At 39.1% G+C, this 23227-nt stretch overlaps 3 protein-coding genes across 5 annotated transcripts; 2 read left to right on the forward strand and 1 right to left on the reverse strand.

Moving 5' to 3' along the window:
* Positions 1–462: 462 nt before the first annotated feature.
* LOC134210138 (zinc finger protein 184-like) lies at positions 463–15316 on the forward strand. 2 transcript variants are annotated; one of them, XM_062686162.1, is made up of 7 exons: positions 463–621; positions 755–881; positions 3019–3897; positions 3954–4050; positions 4109–4276; positions 4333–4443; positions 15291–15316. In XM_062686162.1, the coding sequence occupies exons 1-7, from the start codon at positions 596–598 to the stop codon at positions 15299–15301; spliced, it is 1419 nt and encodes a 472-aa protein (XP_062542146.1). In that variant the 5' UTR covers positions 463–595; the 3' UTR covers positions 15302–15316. The 2 variants fall into 2 exon arrangements, with proteins under 2 accessions (XP_062542146.1, XP_062542144.1); XM_062686160.1 differs by lacking the exon at positions 15291–15316 and having other exon boundaries at positions 4333–4497.
* LOC134210139 (cytochrome c oxidase subunit 7C, mitochondrial-like) lies at positions 11175–15944 on the forward strand. Of its 2 annotated transcripts, XM_062686163.1 has the most exons (4): positions 11175–11259; positions 15376–15419; positions 15481–15570; positions 15677–15944. In XM_062686163.1, the coding sequence occupies exons 3-4, from the start codon at positions 15484–15486 to the stop codon at positions 15791–15793; spliced, it is 204 nt and encodes a 67-aa protein (XP_062542147.1). In that variant the 5' UTR covers positions 11175–11259; positions 15376–15419; positions 15481–15483; the 3' UTR covers positions 15794–15944. The 2 variants fall into 2 exon arrangements, with proteins under 2 accessions (XP_062542147.1, XP_062542148.1); XM_062686164.1 differs by lacking the exon at positions 11175–11259 and having other exon boundaries at positions 15358–15419.
* A 143-nt stretch (positions 15945–16087) lies between these two features.
* Positions 16088–19328, reverse strand: LOC134210137 (zinc finger protein 425-like). The gene is made up of 4 exons (XM_062686159.1): positions 19088–19328; positions 17987–18945; positions 16919–17126; positions 16088–16854 (listed from the first exon to the last, which is right to left on the reverse strand). Exons 1-4 carry the CDS (start codon positions 19238–19240, stop codon positions 16411–16413), a joined length of 1764 nt encoding a protein of 587 aa, XP_062542143.1. The 5' UTR covers positions 19241–19328; the 3' UTR covers positions 16088–16410.
* Positions 19329–23227: the final 3899 nt, after the last annotated feature.

The following is a 23227-nucleotide window of genomic DNA, read 5'->3' on the forward strand; positions in this document are numbered from 1 at the left end:
GAATTTTGTATGAAAAATTTTCGATTTTTTTATTGTAAAGATACATAACAACCCCCCTTTTTTGTTGTAAAAGTCCCATTTACCATTCATTTTATCGTGGAAAACCATTATTTCTTATGTGATTTAATTGTTCAAATTCCATTATATTCAATGGTAATTACTTTGTTATAAATGGTGCTTAAACAGTAAAATTTATGATATTTTAATAATATTTTTATCCGGGGAAGGCAACTCATTTCTGGTGTAAACCGCGCTTAACAATTTCCTTTGGATTGTTCTGTCAGTCCGGCCAGAAACTGTCAAAAAATCAAGGTAAACAAAAATCGTCAGCTGATCGCAGCTGTCTCATGGATTGCCTTATATTTATTGCAAAAATTGGACATCTCTACTCGCATTGTGTTTGGTTGATGCTGACCGGTTTTCCCGTCTCTATTTATTTAATGGTGTCTTTAGCAGAGGCGTTACGTTCGCAACAAACGTCAACATATCAAAATCGCAGTCGCATCGCAGCTCAGTGAAAAGTTTTGCAGTCTCAATTTTCTGTTTTGATGCTTGAATTATGTTTTTGAACTAAATAGATTACTAAATCGTAACAATGGCCGGACTAACTGATGTCGATAGGTAAGAGGAAGGTGATATTCAGTTAAATTTCTTCGTGTTTAGGATACAGTAAAAGCATTTAACTGTGAGCCTCTCAGGAGATGTTCGCCAACTTCGCCGGATTGATTTAGTGCCTTTTATCAACTTATTTCAGCCCGTTCGTGAAAACGGAAAAAGCGTGCAAAATATGCGGTGCTTCCGAGGGAGACATGGAGTCAATTTTTTGCGATGCAGATGACACCAGAATGTTGAACAAAATCTACAAATGCACCAAAGTTGAGGTAAGATCGTGAAACGCTGCAAGATGGATAGGTAACAATTGCAGTACCAGATTATTTACATCTCGACACTTCGACAGCGCTGAGCAGTACCACGAATGGCATAGAATAACGAATGTAACGCTTGAGTGGGAATTCATTGTTTTGTCAATATTTATACGCGAGGGGCGAATGGACGCTGAAAATATTTTTTTTAATTCGACATGCTCAGTCAGTTTTTGTACGAAGAATAATATAAATCTTCCAGTAATCGATTTTTGATTACACTCGATTTTGTTTATTTTGTAATAGTGTTCGAACATTTGCAATGAAACTTAATCACTACTGATTTTACTCTAACTTAATACAAAAGAAGTATGGTAGAAAATGATACATTCTAAAATATTTCCCCATCTTCTAACGAGGAGAATAAAAACTATAAACCCTAAAATTGAAAATTGCAATAGTTTAGCATTTATATTTATGTGGAAGAATCAAAAAAGATAAATAGATTCGAGAAATTGTTAATAAGTTTATCGAATACAAGAAAAGCAAAGTCACAAAATGTGAAATTGTAGAAATTACGAGTTGAAAATTTAAAGCAAAATAGTGATTATGAGCTAAAGCAAAAGTTTGGGTTTTAGAGGGTCAACTCATTCCACAGAATTCGGTTAGTTTCAACAGCAGAACTGTTCGGTAATTATTTCACAGATTTTATGTGACTTATTCCATTGTAAATAAGAAACATTTCATTGCATCCCAACCAGGGGGAGAAGGCGGAGTACTGAATCCCTACACCAACATGTGCGACATCTGGATTTGGTTCTAAACTGTAAACAACAGTGTTAATTCTCTACCACCTTTTTGTTATGGCGAGGCAATTTTTATGCACACTTTTGTTTTCGCTAGTTTATTAAAATTAAACACTCAATCATGCAGCAATATAACGATGTGGTATGCTTGAGATACCTGCTTGATTATAGGGACTCGAATAAGAATTTATTTGCAGTAACTAACCGAATATAAAAATGTTCACATTAACGATTGCGCCCTAACAGCGGTTCTAAGCTTCGATGCAGAGTACACGAGCTTTGTTCGCCAGTGACAGGCGCATGAGGCCCTTGATCCCAACCCAAGATAAACACTCAGATCATGATCATCTCAATAAGCCTCCGTCTAATCGCACTGGAGCGCGCCTACTTTACTTACGGCGACTATTAAGCTATGGCAACCCCATTCAGCGGCTTATTAAATTTAACAGCACAGACACGCACCCTGTGTAAAAGCTTATGGGCGCGCTGCTGTGCAATCTTTGCTTGCGTATTACCACCGCGAAGAGCTGTATGTTTTATAAGAGCACGACAATACTGACATTTGGTGATAATCCGCAGAAAAAAGTATTGTAGAAATAAAAAATATTCGGTGGAAATCTTCTATATACATAAAAATTGAATTTCTGTCTGTCTGAACTTTATAGACTCGGAAACTACTGAACCGATCAGCGTGAAAATTTGTATGCAGAGGTTTTAGGGACCAGAGAAGGTTCTTAAGATGGTTCGATACCCCTACCATACAAATTAAACACTAATTTCTTCATAACTCGAGAATTAATCAAGTAAATGGAACTAAATCTGGCATGTCCGATGATAATAACAGTAGAAGAGCTTGATGAACACTAAACTGCGAGGCGGCAATGTCCCAGTGCGAGTTGTAATGCAAAAGAAGCTAAGTATGCCAATTAGCCATGAGTATCCGGGCATCTGTGGGGCCCTCCTTAGCGGTGCGGTAAGATGCGCGGCTACAAAGCAAGACCATGCTGAGGGTGGCTGGGTTCGATTCCCGTTGCCGGTCTAGACAATTTTCGGATTGGAAATTGTCTCGATTTCCCTGGGCATAAAAGTATCATCGTGTTAGCCTCATGATATACGAATGTACAAATGGTAACTTGGCTTAGAAACCTTGCAGTTAATAACTGTGGAAGTGCTTAATGAACACTAAGCTGTGAGGCGGCAATTTCCCAGTGTGGGATGTAATGCCATTGAAGAAGAAAAAGATCCGGGCATCTGTACTGGAAGTTGGTGTTTGCGTAGTACTAAAGAATGCTCCATCAAAGACTTAGATACCTATATATGTGTATATGATTAACGGACCTGTGTTACAGGTTACTCCCGTGTGCGGTTTGATATCTCCAATTTGTGAAACGTGTCGGAAGCGTATCGATGCATTCGATGAACATGCGAAGCCCAAAGTTGTTGAGTTTGTTATCAAAAATGAACCAGAACAATACGGCCAAGACTACGATCCCCTCAACTGTCAGGATCCCATGGCCGTCGATACACTTGAAGAATCAGACGACGATGTCTTCCAAGATGTTAACGTTAAGTTAGAAATCAGTATGGAGGATACAGAATTAGACAAAATTGTTCCCACAGAGGACAAGAAAAAAGGAAAACCTGGTCGAAGGAGGAAGAAATCCGTTGAAGTTAAAAGTGTATCAGTCACAGAAATCGAAGACAAAAAAGCAGAGCCATCTGAGAATGAAAAGGAGAACGTTCCCAGAGCCCGAATGACCAGAAAAGCAACGAAAAAAACACAGCAAAAAATTGATTTTGGTAGTGATTCAAGCGACATTGAGTTTGCCGGTGCAGATGATGATGATGCGAAATTTGATAGTGATCACAGCAAAGCAAGTTCAGAAGATGAAAAACCTTTGAAAAAGCGAAAAACAACTGCCAAGAAAAAGCCAAACCCCACTGGAGAAAAACGGAAAATCGGGCGGCCTAGAAAAATTCGACCGGAAGGCAAAGAAGTGAAAGTCCCACAAGAATGCAAAGTCTGTGGTCGTGTTGTTACTTACATGAGAGAGCACATGCGAATGCATAAGATCGACAAGCAGCACAAGTGTCCGCATTGCGATCGGATGTTTGTGCAAGGAAACAACTTGAAATATCACATTCGCAAGCATCTAGGAGAAAGACCGTACTCATGCGAGCTATGCGACAAAACTTTCTATTGTGCACCACATTTGAAATCGCACATGGTGAGTTCGAATGTTAGTCAACTGAGGTAGAAAATCTAGAATCTATATAATTTCAGAAAGTACATGGACCTCAAGGACTGTTTCAATGCGACAGATGTTCGAAAACTTTCAACCAGGAGTGCAATCTTAGAAAACACATTCGTGTACATACGGGTAAGGGAATTTATGCTTGTCGATTAGACTTGTTTGATAATCCTTTTTGTTTTATTAGGTGAAAAGCCATACAAGTGCACTAAGTGTGATAAAGCATTTAATAGTACTTCGAATTTGAAGAACCATCAAAGATTACATGCTGATGAGCGTGCGTTTACTTGCGATCATTGCTCTAAGAATTTTGTTGACATTATACATTTGCAGCGGCATATACGGGTTCATACTGGTATGTATATGCTTTTTTATTTCATCTACATCGAGCTTTCACTATTTTATTTTTAGGATATCAACCATACATTTGTCATGTGTGCTGCCAGGCATTCAATTGCCAAAATGGAGTTATCGAACATTTGAAAACGCATATTTTGGAGCGTAAAGACCTTTGGTCAAAGGGTACGAAGGTTTAAAATAAAACTATTTCGATTATAAAATTCCTTATTTGCTGAACTATGAATGCTGTCCAATGAGCAACTCGAAGTAGCTCGAAGTTATTCCCATCCCTCTCATGTCCGTTTGTTGACAAAAAAGAATGAGCAGGATGGGAACAACTTCGAGCTGCTCATTGGACAGCACTATCACCACCTGAGACGAGACCTGCAAAGACGCTGCTTCTTTTCTCTTGTTTTGACACTTGTTCTTCTTTTCATCACAGTTGACCATCGAGTTTCAACTGTTTACTTGACTGTTTTACCCAAGCCCCAGGTGGACCCTTCTGAGCACAATAAAAGTGTATCCAATTCACGAAATAGTTAATTCATTTTCATAAGGATTTTTATACCGGGAACAAAACACAGGTTTATTACTGATTATTAACAAGCTAAACGGAAGGTTTGGAATACTCGTTAAAGAAAAAAAGCCTTGGTAAAACAAAAATGATGTGTAATAATTTAATTGGGATACCAATACTTTCACTCAAAAAGCTGCTGGTTGCACCTGACAGTTCGTGACAGCAGTTGGCTGACAGCAGCTGAAGTTACATTTTTTCCTCTTTGCAGGTCTCGTCTCAGATCGCCACTATTTAGTCCGAAATTGGCCATAATATATCGCTGATCTAGCCACATTTATCGATTGCAATTCATCATTCTCGTCAAAAATTGTTAGCTCATAGCATTCATGCCGAGGCAGCCGTCGCTGGTAGCCAATAGTGTTGAGGGAAATGTAACGTTTAACCACAGACAGACGTCAAACAGACGTATCACTTAGAACAAAATGCAATCAAAATCATCATCACGGAAACATTGTCGCCCAATGCAAAATACACTGTGAATGTACATTCGGCAACCAGATGACGATAGTATACGAACACCAAACACGAGCAAAATTGATGGTGGCCGATCCTACAAAAAGTCAAATCCACCATTGAAAAGGAGATTGAGTTGATTTTAGGGCCATGATTGGTCCTTACGTCGTGATGGCGGAGAAGTGCCGTCTATCAATCAGAACGTAGTCGATTTGTGATTATGTCTGCAGTGATTATTATTATTATGACACAAGTATTAAAACGGCCAGGATCGTGCAGGCTTGAATTTGGGAGATAATCCATAACTCCCCGGCAATCAGATTATTTAGTAATAAATAACATCAATGAAGAGTTTTGAATCTACGAAAGGAAGAAACGGGGACAGCCGTACCAACCGGTTCACATTCAATGGGAAATATGATTGATGAATCGTTGGGAGTGACTTTGCTAAGAAGATTAATGTACACTCCTTGGGTCCTCGACAAAACAATTTAAACAAAACCCGTCTCAGCTAAACCTTCGCTTCCACAAAATTGTGATCCTCAATAGAACCGATTGATTTTCAATCTCCTCCCCAATCACAAACTGCAACAAAACCAAATAAGAATGTAGAGAAAATTTCACTTGGCTGCCACTGATGCCATCCATGTAACCGATGTCAGGACCGCTACCAACGCCATGGTTCTGTGCGCTCTCCGTAATCATCGTACAGAAATGACGCGCGAGCTCGAATAATGGGCTTTTTAAAGGCTGGTTTACAGTTCGGAAAACGAGTCCGCGGGATTTGTTACGGGATTTTGCTCCGGGTTTTGTCAGGGAAAATTTTCCGCCGGGAAGTCTCCACTGTCAAAACATTTTCCGTGATTGAGTTTACACTCCAGGATTTTGCTTCGGGATTTGAGAATCTGCGTATCTCGCCCGTGCTTGAGTTTACACTTCGGGGTTTTGGTTCGAATTTCTTTATACAAGAGTTGGAAAGATAACGAGAAGAGGGAGATATAGCGAGAGAAAGGAGAGAATGAGTGAGAGAGAGCGATTGAGTGGGAGAGAAAGAGGAAATGAGTGAGTGAAAATGAGTAAGTGAGAGTAGGTGAGTAAGTCAAAGTGAGTGAGTGAGTGAAAGCGAGTGAGTGAGAATTCTTGAGTAGAGTAGAGTGGGGCAAGAGTACGCACTTAGTTTTCAATCGACCATGTAGCCCTTATGAAACAAGCTTCTGCATATCAAAACTACACGGGTAGATCAAACAACCCAAATTTTGAGTTGTTTTTGATTTGGCATCTCTTTCATTCCATCCTTTGATGTCAAAAACAGAGAAAGAAAGCCACTCAACGATAGCAGTTCGATTGGGGAAGCCAACGCTAGGTTAAAGGGGTTGAACTCAAATTTAGGTTGTTTGAACCTATTTGAACTTAACATTAGGTGGAAACAACTTAATATTTAGGTACTTTTTCACACGGGATCAAGCGGAAACTACTCAAATCCGAGTTGGGCCATCCAACTCAAAATTGGCTTCCCCCACCAATGGTCCAAATTAAGTGAAATGAACTTAATTTTGAGTTGTTTGAACTTCATTTTTGGTTGTCTGATCTAACCGTGTATGTCGACGATTCGTACACTCTTCCTCTACGTTACCCAGCGGAAAAATATTGAAATTCTTGTAATTCATTTTAGTAGAACCCTTATTGTAAGACACGTGAAAAACGCACTCTTACCCCACCGGTGGGGTAAGAGTGCGCATCGGGTGGGGTAAGAGTACGCATTTTTCCAATCATGTGTTTCAAGTATATATTAACACAAATAAGAATAAATAACATTTAATTGATGTTTATTGAAAGTATATTATGGAATGTTTAAAGATTACGTAACTCTGAAAGGGGGAGGGGGTCCTAGAAATGTGTACTTTCACACGAAAAAACATTGTTTTTTTATTATATATGAAAACCCAGATTAATCCACCTAACGGTGATGGCGCCTTTCTCGCGCAAAAAGGTAATAAATGTAGCCTTTACGCTTACACCTCGATGATGTATACAAGAAAGGCAAAACAGTTACACCGTCCAATGTTATGACAGAAAATTTACACTACTAGACGACAGATGGCGCTGCCAAAAGTTTCTCGAATTTCCTATGTTCGAATTTTGACTTTCGGTCAATTTCATAATACTATGAAACTGAACGAATAGCATACTCACGCCTAAATGCGTGCAACACGAGCATCTTTATAGTGCGATGAAACTCTTAATGGGAAGCCACGGATAAAATATTCATAGATGCAAGGCATTTTTCATAACACATTATTGTTCTATGTGACTATGTCTCATCACTATTTTAATATTATCTATTTTTTACAATTTGCAATTATTATGAAATTCAATAGTGATCAACAGCGTTTTAGTCTCAGTCGGATGCAACTTGTTGCAAGAAAATCGGTTAAGAGTTTTTATGTGAAAATTTGGCTAATGTTTTTTATGGCATTTTGTGCACACACACACGCACACACATACACACACACACGCACACACGGACAGACAGACATTTGTTCAGCTCATCGAGCTGAGTCGAATGGTATATAACACTATGTGTCTCTGGGACTTCTATCAAAAGTTCGAATTTGGAGTGAAATGATAGCCTTTCGGTACAACTTAGTTGTACGAGAAAGGCAAAAAGCTATAGAGGTAAAAATATACCTGGTTTCGCGTGGCGTAAGCAAAGGAATTTTTCTTAAAGAAACTTCACTAATTACGTATCGCAAAATTTGACCATTTCATCACCCTTAACCCATATCTTACCCTTTCTATATGAATTCTCTAAAAATTATTTGAATTGTTATACATCTCGCAACCCCTCCCAGCTCAGTATTGCGTTATTTATAGATGTTTATTTCGATTAAATGTGTGTCATTTAGATGGAATTGTGTTTTCGGACTATGTTTAGGTGTAGAACAATACAGTGAACGTTCGCTAATTGGGGTTTTTCTAGTTGGGGCGCTTTTTAGTTGGGGGTTCGCTAATTGGGGTGAAACCCAATTAAAAAGCAGCTAAACGTCAGAATGTGATGTCAAAAACGCGTTGACGTTTTGTTTCCGTGTTTGGCGGGATCGATATTTTCTGGCGCGTAAAATTTTATTTTGTTCAATGCAAAAAGTAAACAACATTGACGCTTGTCAAACCGCCCCAATTAGCGAAAGGCATTCGCTAGTTGGGGTGAGGTCGTGCCCCAATTAGCGAACGATCACTGTACCTAATACAATTTCTTTATTTCACTTCAGTGCTTCGTTCGTCCTTTCTAACACCAAATTTTCAACTTATCCTTAAAAGGAAAACTTGTGATAATTTTCAATTTCTGTCCCTTTTTTCTTTGTTGCGGATCTTTACGATTTGGCAGTAGTCTTATTATGGACGAAGATATGGGTTTAACATCAGAACTAAAAGATTCACATGCGTACTCTTGCCCCACCCGTTCCTGCGTACTTTTACGGCTTTAACCTCCTGGAAAACCAACCGAATTAATGTTCTGCACCATATAGTACTCTATAAATAGACTATCGAAATGGTATATTGTTCACCTGATCAAACGTGTATAAGGTAACGGAATACTAGTTGCGGAAATACAATTATTTTTAGCAAAATGACCAAAAAATTAACTAACTCCATATCTCCCTTGTTGTTTACTCAAATCGTTTACAATTACACATGACAATAGTTGGTCAGAATACCTATCAAACTGATGCAGTGCTGCTAGTTTATCTTTTTTATAACTTCAAAAAATCGAAAACGTACTCTTACCCCACGCGCACTCTTGCCCCACTCTACTCTAAGTGAAAATTCGTGAGTAAGTGAGAATGAGGGTGTGAGGTTGAGTGAATGAGTGAGAATGAGTGTGTGAAAGTACGTGAATGAGAGAGAGAGTGAGTGAGTGAGAAAGAGTTAGTGAGTGATTGAGTGAGAGTGAATAAGTGAGTGAGCCAGAGTTAGTGAATGTGTTAGTGTTAGTGAGTGAGTGAGTGAGAATGTGTGTATATGAGTGAGATTGAATGAGAGAGTGAATGAGTGAGAGAAAGTGAGTGAGAATGAGTTAGAGCGAGTGAGTGAGAATGACTTGGAGCGAGTGAGTGAGAATGAGTTAGAGCGAGTGAGTGAGAATGAGTTAGAGTGAGTGAGTGAGAATGAGTTAGAGCGAGTGAGTGAGAATGAGTTAGAGCGAGTGGTGAGAATGAGTTAAGGGAGTGAGTGAGAATGTGTTAGAGCGAGTGAGTGAGAATGAGTTAGAGCGAGTGAGTAAGAATGAGTTAGAGCGAGTGAGTGAAAATGAGTTAGAGCGAGTGAGTGAAAATGAGTTAGAGCGAGTGAGTGAGAATGAGTTAGAGTGAGTGAGTGAGAATGAGTTAGAGCGAGTGAGTGAGAATGACTTAGAGCGAGTGAGTGAGAATGAGTTAGAGCGAGTCTTACTATGCACTATTCCTTAATTATCTCTGCTCACTTTGCACTTCTCACTTCTTAGTACTCATTTCTCACTTTACTCTTTTCAATTCCCACTTCTCACTATTCATTTCACTTCTCACAACTCATTTTTTCACTTATCATTAGTCACTTTTCACTTTTCTTTTCTCACTCTTCATAACTCACTTCATACTCTTCATTTCTCGCGCCTCATTCTCACTACTCATTTCTCACTACTCAACTCTCACTACTCAACTCTCACTTCTAATTTTACACTTCTTACTTCTTATTCTCACTACTCATTGCTCATTGCTTACTTACTCATTTTTTTTAATTTCTCGCTTATCATTCGTTAGTTTTCTTTTCACACTTCTCACATTTCTCAATTTTCACTATCCACTTAACTAAATTCTTCCCATAAAAAATTTCCGTCATAGATTACACATTTCCCGTGCGGAATCAATTCAAACGGAATTGTTTCCCCGCGGGATTTGCATCTCTACACACGGGATTTTTAACCGTACACTTTTCCCGCGATTGGGTTTACACTTCAGGAAAATATTTTTTCGTGTAGACTTCTGCTCCTGTCACGGGAAACGCAAATCCCGCTCCCATTTAAATTACATGGGAGACCAAATCCCGGGACACGTTTTCCGAACTGTAAACCAGCCTTTATACCCGGAGCAACTTACAACATTCTGAATTCCGTGTCTGGAATGCATAAACGGGATTGGTTGGTTCCTGATATTTTAACTGGGTATAGGACAAGAATTTAAATTTTCAATAGTTATTCGTGAGTCGTCAAAAGTTTCAATAAAATTGACCAATTGCTGCAAAGTTCCCCACTCGATTGATCTATAAATCTCGAGAATGCATCGATAGATAAAAGGCTCCATTAACGTTCAAAATCTAACATGATTTCGTGACGGTCTCCAATTTGAGATTCTCTGATTTGACACCCAGTCAGGTATCTGGCACCCCCAATCCTACCCACTACGTTTGACAATAGCCAACATCTTTGAGTTTCCCATTGTTCTATTGAAATTGGGTTTCCCACTGACAATTCTATTTTGTAAACAAACCATTATTCCGAACTGATTTTTTCCAAATGGACGTATATATTTTTCACCATTTTTCGAGAACTTGTGCGAAAGTATGAATGCGAGGTGTGTTTGAACAAGAATATTGATGCCTTTAATAAATGTTCATATTTCGATCGGCACCAAGCGCTCTACTTCGCCAAAATATTACGATATTTGAAACATATTTTCATTGGGAGGTTTTCGATGACTATAATTACGTCTTCGTGTTAAATTAATCGATGATTTTGATGCTGGCATCAAAAACATGGCCGCTTCGCAGACCCCTGCACCCAGTACCTTCCGATAAAAGACGTTGTCCAACGTCAAAATGTTGGACGTTGAACAATCGCATAACGCCGTGTAACGCATTCTTTTATATCAATCTTGAATAAAATGACAATCATGTAAATGTCAAGTGATTGAAGTTTTGGTGGTGTCACTTGCTTTTTCACGTCCAGGGATGCCAGATATACAGACATGTCTGTATTTATACAGACTTTTGGTCTTGCATACAGACGTCGTGCAGATTACAGACATTATACAGACTTTTGATTGATGTTACAGACTTTTACAGACATTTGTTATCTTTGGAAAAAACCAAAGCAGAAAAAATCATGAAAACCTGAGAATCTCCGATGATGATTCCAGTATAAATTATAACCTAATGTTGCTTCTGAAAACATTACGTAGGGAATCCTGAGAGAACAACACCAAAGAAAATCGAATGAATTTTTCTGAGGACCCCGCAATTTTAGTTCGGAATGCTTGAAGTAAGCCTGGAATATGTTTAAATGTATATTCTTTGGAATCATTGTACAAACTTCATAAATATTTTATAAGTAATTCGAAGGTGAACTTGGATACTTGAATGGAAGAACTTGATTTTACAAGCATCCGCTGACAAAATGCACCTCAGAGTTGCTAACGTCACAGACATTGTAGATAGTACAGAAAGGGTTCCTGCCGAAATTATGCAAGAACCTTTTTTTTTCGATTCGGAGCCGGGAGATGATCTGCTGTTCTTTAAAATAGGGAACATGTCCACGCCGATGTGGTCCCTTTAATTTTCCGGAGGTAAACGGATGTAGTTGTCCAGTTTTTCCCAGTTTTCTCAAATGATTTTCTTCATGCAGGTTTTGACATCACTAAACTGGACGGATGTCGTGAAATGTTGGCGACTTCGGCAAGGAGATCTGCCTTGTTGTTGCCAGGCACTCCACAGTGCCCCAGGATCCAAGGAAAGGGAGCATGTTCGCTAAGATGCTTTGGAACCTGTTGTGCTTAGGCTTATCACTCTGGAATGTGGAGATGGTGCTGGCAGAGTCTAAAAGTACGAGGATGGGTTCCCTGGTCGGGTAGAATACGACGCCGTGGCTGCTCGAGCCACGCCGAGGCAGTCCGAGATAGTGAAACCAGTCCCAGTGACCAAAACGCCGACTCCCCTCATCCGTAAAACTGTGTTCATAGTTGTGGAAATATCTGTGGCTCAACCACCGACCTTCTAAGAGCCACAGAATTGTCACCCCCCCGGGAATTGCAAACTATTTATATTCGCCGCAGGCCGTAGTGTGTCGATTCCGGCCCCCTTCAGCTAGGAGAGGAATCTTGTATTCTCCAGCAGTGGCTGCGGCGAACTAGCCGCACGGTGGCAAAAAGGCAGAATGCCAGCCTCGGCACAGGCAGACTCGTCTGGTGTTGCGAGTAACAATTCAGAGACAACTCGAACGTAGGAATTGAAGGGCCTCCTGTTGTTGGTTCGATGAGGATGAGGCAAGGTCCGAACCACGTTGTCTCTGCTCCGACAATTTACTTTGAGTTCGCGGAAGTGCGAAAGGAACGAGAGTCTCCGATCAATGGTGACTCCGAGAACTTCCACAATCTTTTTGTTGGAGATGGGTTAGTCACCCAACCAGCGGAATGGTGACGTGTCCTCGAACGCATTTGCTGGTTGTCAGAGTCTACCAAGTTCCGGACAAAAGCAAGGAGGTTGCCGGAGAATCCCCATTCTTGCCACTGTTAGCAGTCCTGATGAAGGCCTTGGAATTGTTCTAGATCCGCGTGCTTGCCGTCGTTGTAGGCGTTGTACCGTACATCTTCCAGATATGCGAAGTATGTGCCCGTGCCGTATTCCGGGCGGAACGCTTGTTAACGAAAGCTGAACCTATTATCGACTTCTAATTTACAACCGCTGCCTGCCAAACCTTTCCACGGCTTTGAAGACACCTCTTGTCAGAAATAGGCCGGTACATTTTGACATCTCGAGAGGAAATGTTTTTTTGTGGATGGGTACAACGAGGCTTTTCCGCCATTCATCCGGAAAGATTCAATCAGACTATGCTTGGTTGATCAACCCCAGAACCAGATTTTGGCGGAGTTGGGAATATTTTTGATGATGCAATAACCAACAGTCTTCCCAAACGAACATCAAACACGCTAAGTACAGCTGTTCGTATACTCCATCTGTACCCTTGCTTCGTGTTTGTACGCATACGCACGAAAAGTATACTTGTACCCGAACTTGCGTTCGAGTTTCATTTTGTACATATGTACTGTACATCTGTACAGCACACTTGTAAAATCTGGCTGTAAAATTGGCTGTTGAATAGAATTCCAGAAGCTTCTCGAACAAAACAAATGTAGACAGTGAACAAAATCATAGATGTGCGGATACAAGAATATTTGGGTTCTCAATATTTGCATGAGGATTGCTACTGTAGAACGCTCAGTGAACTGTTCATGCAAAAATTAAGTTTATATCTATCAAGTGTTGCCCTCTTCACTTTGGGTAAATTCATGCCTTGAAAATGCCCCCTCTCCCTAAATACGCTATTTTTTGTCAACATTTTGACAACCATTAAATTCTTGACCGAAAACACCGTCAAAAATCGGTCATCATGTTGTCCTATTTTGTTGCACTTTCTTGGTTATGGCATGTGCAGATTACGAATATAGTCATCTTTCTTCTTCTATATTTAAAATGAGTTTTCATTTCCTTTGAGGCAATAAAACTCACGAACGAATGGACCGATTGGCAAAATTTTCTCACTACTAGATTCGTTTTGGGATCATCTGTGTTTGTATATAATAAGAGTTGATTAATTAGAGGGGGAAGATGAAAAATTGTCAAAATGCAACGGTTTCAAAAGTTCCGAAGAAAACCATCAAACTTGAACTGAAACCGATCTAGAGTACGGCGCTGCAATCAATTAAATGATTGACAGTTATGGATGTTTCCCGAGCAAGATCGGGCAAGTTCGACTAGGTTCATATAATTTTAAAAGGAAATGAGGTGTGTGACCTTTGATATCAACCTATACTCTTTATTGAGTAATAGAGCGCTATTACGTGCCTAATATGTTATGTATGGTAGTTTCTAACACGATGCCGGTTTTTGACAATATAATGCGATGCATCCATGAGGGGTGTTCATGAATTACGTGACGCTATAGAGGGTGGAAGGGCTTAGCGTCAAGCGTTATGACTCAGACAAAATATTTAAATTATCCATACGCAATGTGCTACAAAGGAGGGCCTGCATACGCCCGATTTTTTGTTACGTAATTTGTGAGCGGCACCATACGGCAACGAGAAATGTTCTCTTCCGATAGACAATAGACAATTTAGTTTTATTACGAAAACTTTATCGGAGAATCGAGAAATTGTTCCGCTGATCTATGAGTATACATAGTATTTATAATTATGCGCTTTCTATTCCTTCTCTATGGAATGTACACGCTCAAAAAAGTTGTATAGTGGGATGTGGATCGAGGTCAATTTTTTCAAAATCTTCTGTTCTCTTTATTATTCTTACGTAATGTTGAAAACCCATGTCAATTGGTCATTAACGCCATGAAAAAGTTTTGCTCCATTAGAAAAATATTCGAATAAAAAACCTTTCAGATCCACCCATCACTGCGCATCTTCATATCAGCGTGTACAGTTTCCGAATTCCATTTTGTCCTTTCTCTTCGTCTCTTACTCGATCGACTCACGGACCGCTCGGACCTGAAAGCAAGTTTGTACATGTGTTTTGTACTTAAGTACAAGTTTGCTTAGGCAGGTACTGGGTATCGCGTTGTACTCGAGTACGGCAATAATTCACGTTCAGTGTTCAACACGAGTTGATAAAAATGTACTTGAGTTGAACTTCACACATGTTCGTGGGAAGACTGATAACCAACCATATCGAGACCTGATGATTTTCCATTACTCATTGAGAGAGCGAAGGCAACTGTTAGGCGGAAAACGCAGAATTGAAATAGGCGTTTTGTGAATCCAGGGGGACTAGAAAAATGTAGAATGTGCGCTGAATCTCAGCTAGATAATCGCTAACGGAAACTAAATGAATTGCAATCATTTTTATTATACATTATTGATAATTTCATGGAACGAAAAATTATTTCGAATTTCAGATTATTGAAGCCTTGATATTCAATAATATCAAAAATGTATGGTTTTGAGTAATTTTCTATTTCCAGTATACCTCTGAAGCCCCATACAGACAAATACAGACATTTTACTGAGATTAACACAGACATTTAAAAATTGTATCTGGCATCCCTGTTCACGTCCATTATTCAACGAGTTTGTTCTTCAGAAAAGCACTGGTAAGTTGTTTGAATTTACCTATTTTTGCTGTAATTTTCATCTATTTTTGTAATATTGCAGAAAATGTTCGCCCGCGCAGCCGCTATCTCCCGTTCCGGAATGACCAACCTTGTCCGGTACTCGCACTCACACGGCGGAATCCCCGGTGAGGTAAGTGCAATCCACATTATATAATATGGCAGATTCTTAGCTGGAGCTAAATGCATTACAATCAGTTCACAACAAAATTGAGTAATCCAACGTTTCTCATTTGCAGAACCTGCCATTCAGCTTGACCAACCGCTACAAGCTGACGGCGTTGTTCATCGTTTTCTGTGGATCCGGCCTGGGAGCTCCCTTCTTCATCCTGCGGCATCAGCTGCTGAAGCAGTAATTTATTAGAGCTATTCTAGTACTGCAATGGCCCCTACGTTAGTGGTAGGATGGGCGATTGCGACCAGTTTGATAACTTCTCTGGTTTAAATCCTTATTCGATTTGAATTAATTGTGAGGCCGTGAATAAAACAAGGATAGTTAAATATCAATTTGTTTTTCTTTTACAGGAAAAATCGGTTTGAATTGGTTTTCTTTCTATTCTTGCCATAAGACACGAAACTCACACGCCCAAAAAAAAATCCAAGTACATGCAGAATTTGTATATAACGGTTGCAACAAACAAGCCATTGGTATGGTTGTTCTAGAAATAACGAAGCAGATATGATCAGGATATGAGCTAATTGTGGAGCATTCATTAAAATTCCTATGTTCAGGCGTATAGATGTATTTATGGAGTACTGATTTCTATTATTCGGTAGTTTTGCAATGACACTATTGAAACTGATGAGCAAAAGGTAGAAGGTAACTCTTTTCAAAATTAGAGACGAAAGAGAAAGAAAAACAGTTTCAATCATTCGTCATATATTGCTGAAAACTTCGGATCAATTATTGACATGCTTCCATTGATTTTCCTCTAAGTTTTTTTTTATTATAGATGACTCATATTGTCTATGTCTAATAAGCTATCTTCACATCCGAATTTCCAGTCTTCAATTCAGGCTGTCGATTACATTCGATCAAATGTTGCAACTTTAGCGCTCTGGAAGGAAAAGCAATATCACACTTCCGACACTGCTCAAGCCTCTTTCGTGCTCCCCTCAGCTGCCCCAATAAGACCCCAGGAATGGGTTTGACCCGCATATTTGTCTTGATGCCATGCTTAATTAACATGTGCCGATTGTACTGCGCGTGATTTCGCAAGTCCTTATTGCAGCACATGTAGTCTTCTCGATAGGTGATGCACAGGTGGTCGTCGAAGGTATCCTGGGTGGTATATATCGAGAGGCACACTGAGCATTCCAAGGGCTTTGGATTTCCATGCCGCATTTGGTGAATGTTCAACTTTCCCTGGCTGTCAAATGTTGCCACGCAGATGTCACAAATGAAAGTGCTCTGAATCTAAAAAGGAACACGAAGATTTTAGTAAACTTTTTCAACGCAATCAACTAATGATTACTGTTACATGATGAACTCGTTCGGTGTGATCCCGCAGAGCAATTTTTTGGTCGAATGTTTTTTCACAGTGTTCACAGGGATGACGAATAGCTAAATGGACACGCGTCGTGTGGTTCCTCAGTGTGTTTTTAGTGTTAAATCGTGCCGAACACTGCGGACAAGAGTACTTCCGTTCATTTCTATGCTGCTCCATGTGCCGTGTCAAACGGCTTGCCCTGTATGTCGAACGATTTACATATTAAACAAAAATGTCATATGGGGCAAACAAGAAAACTTCTCGCATAACATATGATTACGGCTTATAAACCAAAACCATGATTTTTCATTTTCTAGCATAAACGATTGCTTTGTAAATTATTTTTTATCGTAGGTAAAACTCCGTACTTAATATCTCTTAAGAAACACATTTATTGCTATTTTGAGTGAACGTCTCATGAACAATTTGCACCATAGTGGTTTTTAAGTCCTTTGTTGGCGCCCTTAACTACCATGCGGAATGTTTGCTTTGGTTTTTAGGCCGTTCACTTTATATTGTTTATTTAGAAAAACTAGCTTCAAGTTATTTAAAAATGTAGATTCTTACTAGGTTTTTGATATATCGCATAGCAGAACTTCTCTGGCTAACAAATCAAAACAAACCCGATGGTGTTACTAGCTTTGAGCAAACGGCTTAAAAACCAGACGTGTTGCCGGTAATGCGAGTAAACGGCGCAACTTTTGTTTTAGCTGAAATTTTGAAGATTTCGAATAGTTTTTCAATTAATCTTTATCTGCTGATATAATATAACCATTTACGTATGGCATTGACATGGTTTTTGCAATGAAATAAGCTTCTACTTCAATAAATGAATTAAATTACTTGAAAACTTGAACCTCATTTTTCTCGGTTCAGCATTGTTGGTTTTTCGGCCCTAATCATATGTTGCTCGAGACTTTATGGTTTGATTTACAATTAATTTTTTTTTGAATCACAATTTAAAATTTAAAGGTTTTCTAAATTGCCCAAAAATTAGAAAATAAACTTGGAAATGTAAAATTAGTTTTGGTCTCTCATGGCAAGGTTCATTATACTTACGTCCGAAAAGACAAGCCACATACTTCGCATTTCTTCTTCAAATTATCGCTCTTGTGGAACAGCAAATGCGACTTGAAAGCCAAACGCGTGAGAGAGGTGTAGTCGCAGTACTCGCAAGCATACTTTGCCGTTTCGCCATGTCGTTCCATGTGCACCTTCAATGAATAGGAATTTTTGAGCGATAATCCACATACCTCACACATCGCCCGTTTCGTTGCCAGCGACTGAGGGTGCATCGAGCTGTGGTGCGAGCGCAATTCCTCTTTTGTCTTGCACACCAACTTGCAATCAGGGCACGAGTAGATTCGATTTTCACGCTTTTCGTGAACAGCCTTATGGCGATCAATTGTCAATCGATATTTGGTTTTAAAATCACACTTGTCGCATGACCACGGTTCTGGTAGATAAATGCCATCCGAATAAATTTTCGGACGTCCACGAGGTCGACTGTCTGGGCTTTTTATCTTGGTTGATTTCGCTTTGGGATTTTTTCTCTTTTTGAGTGGTCTATCATCTTCACTGGATGATTCCTTGAAATCAGGATTATAATTAGCCTCTTCACTTGAATATACTTCAGGTTTAGTTTCCAAATCACTTCCTTCGGGACATTGATAATCAAAGTATTCCTCTATAGTTTCTTCCTGCAAGCTCTTACATTTTATCTCTTCTTTAATAAATATTTCCAATTTAGCAAAATTGTACGATTCAAATTCCTGCAGAATATCTTCGACGCTTGGCTCCACCTTGTTACACAACGAAAGCTCATTGAAGAGAGTGTTGAGCTCATCTTTACTATCTCGGAATAGAACTTCTAATGGCTCAGTCTTTGAATGCTTGAGATCAACTAGCGCTTCCATAAAACGATGGATAAGAATCAACCTTTTCCGGTATACTGCGAATTCCGTAAGCTGATCCAAACAAACATCACACACAAACTTAGGAAGGTAAATCATCTTGTCCTGCAGGATAATATAGAATACAAACTTAAATATATTAGCATTACTTAGTAGCTCACTTGCAAAATTATCGAATCCAATAAAAACGTACCAATAACAACTCCGAAATATAGAACCGCACGGTACCTGTAAGCTCCAAACTTACCTCAGCGATACGAAACGTAACTTCATCCAGAAAAGTTTCAACCCGCATTGTGATCTGTTCGAAGCTGCCATTGATTGGATATAATGAACTGCATTCCGTTTTCATACAAAGTCGGCAAACATTTGGAAAATTCATTAAATTAAACACCGTCATAGTTTAGCTATCGTAAAGATTTTCTCAATTCATACAATGTTTTGAAGATGAAAAACAAAAACAATTTTGCAAGAGGAGCGAAGACGCGGCCCTGCGGTGCATGTTGTTACACCGTCATCAGTAAGTAGCATTGGGCGATTGTGTGTCTATATACACGGAGAAAAAACAATATAGTTTGAAACAAACAAAATGTTAATGATATGGAAATGCTAATAAATATCATCTTCCACACTTAGACGTACATGTTCATGATAGAATAAGGCTCCGTCAGACGTTGCAAGCAAATCACTCGTGCGAGCGAATGATTTCTGAGAGCACTCGCATTTGCAGTCACACGTAGCAGTTTTTTACTTTAAGCAAATGTCAGATTTAGTCTCATGCAAATATAAACAAAAACGAAAAACTTGTTTTTCGGCCACAAAATCTAATTTCATTTCTATTTTTGCAATGCAACACTGCCACCTGAAAACGTTTCCACTTTTGCGAGCGAAAAATTTGCTAGTGCTGCACTAGCAAGCGCAATTTCGTTTCTGCGAGTTGAAAATTTTTAACGCTTAGCAGTCACACATTGCAAGCGAGCGTTTGCTTACGAGTTGTCATTTGTTTGCATGCAATCACTTTCAGTGTAGTCAGACAGGCAAATTTTTGACAGTTGTCACTTTTTGCGAGCAAAATGCTCGTTGCGAGTGATTTGCTTGCAACGTCTGACGGCACCTTTTAGAGGCGTAAGTATAGAATATATAGAGTAGAGTGGGGCAAAAGTACGCACTTAGTTTTCAATCGATCATGTGGCCCTTATGAAGCAAGCTTCTGCATATCAAATCAGTGTCGATGATTCATATACTCTTGCTTTATGTTACCAAGTGGAAAAAATATTGAAATTATTGAGATTCGTTTTAGTAGAACCCTTACTGCAAGACAAGTGAAAAACGCACTCTTACCCCACCGGTGGGGTAAAAGTGCGCATCGGGTGGGGTAAGAGTACGCATTTATGAAATCTTGTGCTTTAAGTATATATTAACACAAATAAGAGTTAATAACATTTAATTGATGTTTAATGAGCATATATTAGGGAATGTTTAAAGATTACGTGACTTTTAAAGGGGAGGGGTCCTAAAATGTACACTTTCATACAAAAACCATTGTTTTTTATATATATACATAAAACTAAAGAGGTAAAAATATATATCAGGTTTCGCGTGGCGTATACAAAGGCATTTTCCTTAAAGAAAGTCTACCAATCACGTAACGTAAAATTTTGCTTTTTTTTCACCCCTCCCCCCTATCTTACACTTTTTGTATGAATCCTCTAAAAATTATAAGGAATGTCACACATCTCGCAACCCCTCCCAGCTAAACGTTGCGTAATTTATGAATGTTTCTTTTGATGAAATGAAATTATCGTTTAGATGAAATTGTGTTTTCGTACTATGTACAACTGATCTACAACAAGTCCTAATACAATTTCATTATTTCGCTTCGGTTCTTTGTTCGCTAAGTCCTTTCTAACACCGAATTACTTCAATTTATCCTAAAAACTTGTGATAATTTCGAATTCTGTCCCTTTTTTCTTAGTTGTGGATCTTTACGCTTTGGAAGAAGTCTTATTTCGGCCGGAGATACGGGTTTGACATCATAACTTGAAAATTCATATGCGTACTCTTGCCCCACCGGTTCCTGCGTACTTTTACCCCACATTCCCAAAAAATATTCAAGTAATGGTTTTGACTTCTTTGAAAACCAACCGGATTGGTGTTCTGTACCATGAAGTACTCTATACAATAGGTTATCGAAATGGTATAATGTTCATCTGATTGAACGTATATATGGTAATGAAATACTAGTTGCGGAAACCCAATTATTTTTAGCAAAATGACCAAAAAGTTATCTAACTCCATATCTCCCTTGTTGTTTATTCAAGTCGTTTACAATTACACATCATAATAGTTGGCCAGAATACCTGTCAAACTGATGCAGTGCTGCTAGTTTATCTTTTTTTATTACTTCAAAAAATCGAAAACGTACTCTTACCCCACGCGCACTCTTGCCCCACTCTACTCTATAGTATATTCGACTAGATGCTGATATCATATTAGAAATTTGGAGACAGTACTCGTCGATAGAAAATCCTTCCGCACGCGATGGCATATGAGCAAATCAAACCACCTTCCTTTTGCCAGTGTAGATATATCAGCAGAGGGGAAGACACTCGAATCATTTTTTAAATCATTCAAAAGATTAAAAAAAAATCAAAAAAAAAATTTGAATGGTACGGCGGGATGAATCTTTTTTTATATAATTTCTCGCTTTCAGAATTTTTTGTTCAGTGTGGCGAGCCTGATGGCGAGATTTAATAAAAAAATGTATATTTATTGCGGAAGATGCGGAAAAGATGCCACTGGAACAAAAAGGAGTTGCCATTTTCACTCGCATTTTCAGCTTCATCCCAACAGGGCAAGAAATTGCGCAGATTACTTTCGGAATTTGAATAACATGGTCACCTCACGTGAGAGTAGCTATAATCGACTGACATCACGTCACTCTACTCATAGAATAAGCCCAAATATTTGTTTTAATTCTATCACATCTAACTGATTATAATGTTTCTCTTAACGATTGATTATCGACGAGACAACTGTTAGGTCAGCATACTGCAGACCGATCGATCTCGTCTGTTGATACTTGCTTCTGCTGTCCAACATATGGCTTAATTCTCTGAGCCAGCCAATCCGACTGAATTATGACCATTCAAAGCAAATCGTCCAGACGTGGTTACTGCTGGTAATGAATATCTCCTTGAAAACACAATATTATTCCGAAGTACCTCCGAAAGAATATGGTGAAATATAGGGTAGGCCTGGGCTACGCTAGGCCAGAGCTGACGTCCTACTGCGAGTATTGACTGACTGTTGTTCTTATTATATTTATATAGATATGTATAAAATTCTGCTTGTACAGGGTGAAAGTATGTCGATGACGCAGAATGGTAATTCAAGGGCATATTATGCTGGAGCCTGTTGATAAAATAACATATCGTATGGTAATTCCACAGACAAACAGACATAACACATTGAACATTTACTCATCAAATTCATCGTCGTTCAAACACTAACGACATCTGTGGATTTCAGTTAGTTGGGCAAATCACGAACCAGATGGCGGTAGTGAGCAAACGTCAAACTCGAGCAAAAACGATGCGCGCGCCACGAGTGATCGATTGGCCAACTAATGACTATTTGAATTGACCAGTAATTCAATGAACGATGGAAATTTGACGAGTGTTATGTCTGTTTGTCTGTGGTAATTCCGTTGTTAAAAAGCATTTAGATTCTACGGCTGATTGATTCAGAGCTGAGACGAGACCTGCAAAGACGCTGCTTCTTTTCTCTTGTTTTGACACTTGTTCTTCTTTTCATCACAGTTGACCATCAAGTTTCAACTGTTTACTTGACTGTTTCACCTAAGCCCCAGATGGACCCTTCTGAGCACAATAAAAGTGTATCCAATTCACGAATTAGTAAATTCATATTCATAAGGATTTTTATACCGGGAACAAAACAGGTTTATTACTGATTATTAACAAGCTAAACGGATGGTTTGGAATACTCGTTAAAGTAAAAAAGTCTTCGTAAAACAAAAATGATGTGGAATATTTTATTTGGGATACCAATACTTTCGAACAAAAAGCTGCTGGTTGCACCTGACAGTTCGTGACAGCAGTTGACTGGCAGCAGCTGAAGTTACATTTTTCCTCTTTGCAAGTCCCGTCCCAGATTCAGAGGAACTTACATTGAAAGGAATAGTACACACTAAGGTGATGGTTATCCTGGCTCGTTCGGATGACAGTAACGATGATGGTCCACTAGTAAATTGCGACGGAAGAGTAAAGTTATTCCACGGGAGCCGGGATACATTTCTTACTGGTCTATCTCTTTTTCCATAACATTCTTGTAGTCGTCGAATTTAAATCGGTGCTGCTGTTTCATG

This window comes from Armigeres subalbatus, chromosome 2 (assembly GCF_024139115.2).
Source record: "Armigeres subalbatus isolate Guangzhou_Male chromosome 2, GZ_Asu_2, whole genome shotgun sequence".
In the NCBI taxonomy this organism is placed as follows: Eukaryota; Metazoa; Arthropoda; class Insecta; order Diptera; family Culicidae; genus Armigeres; species Armigeres subalbatus.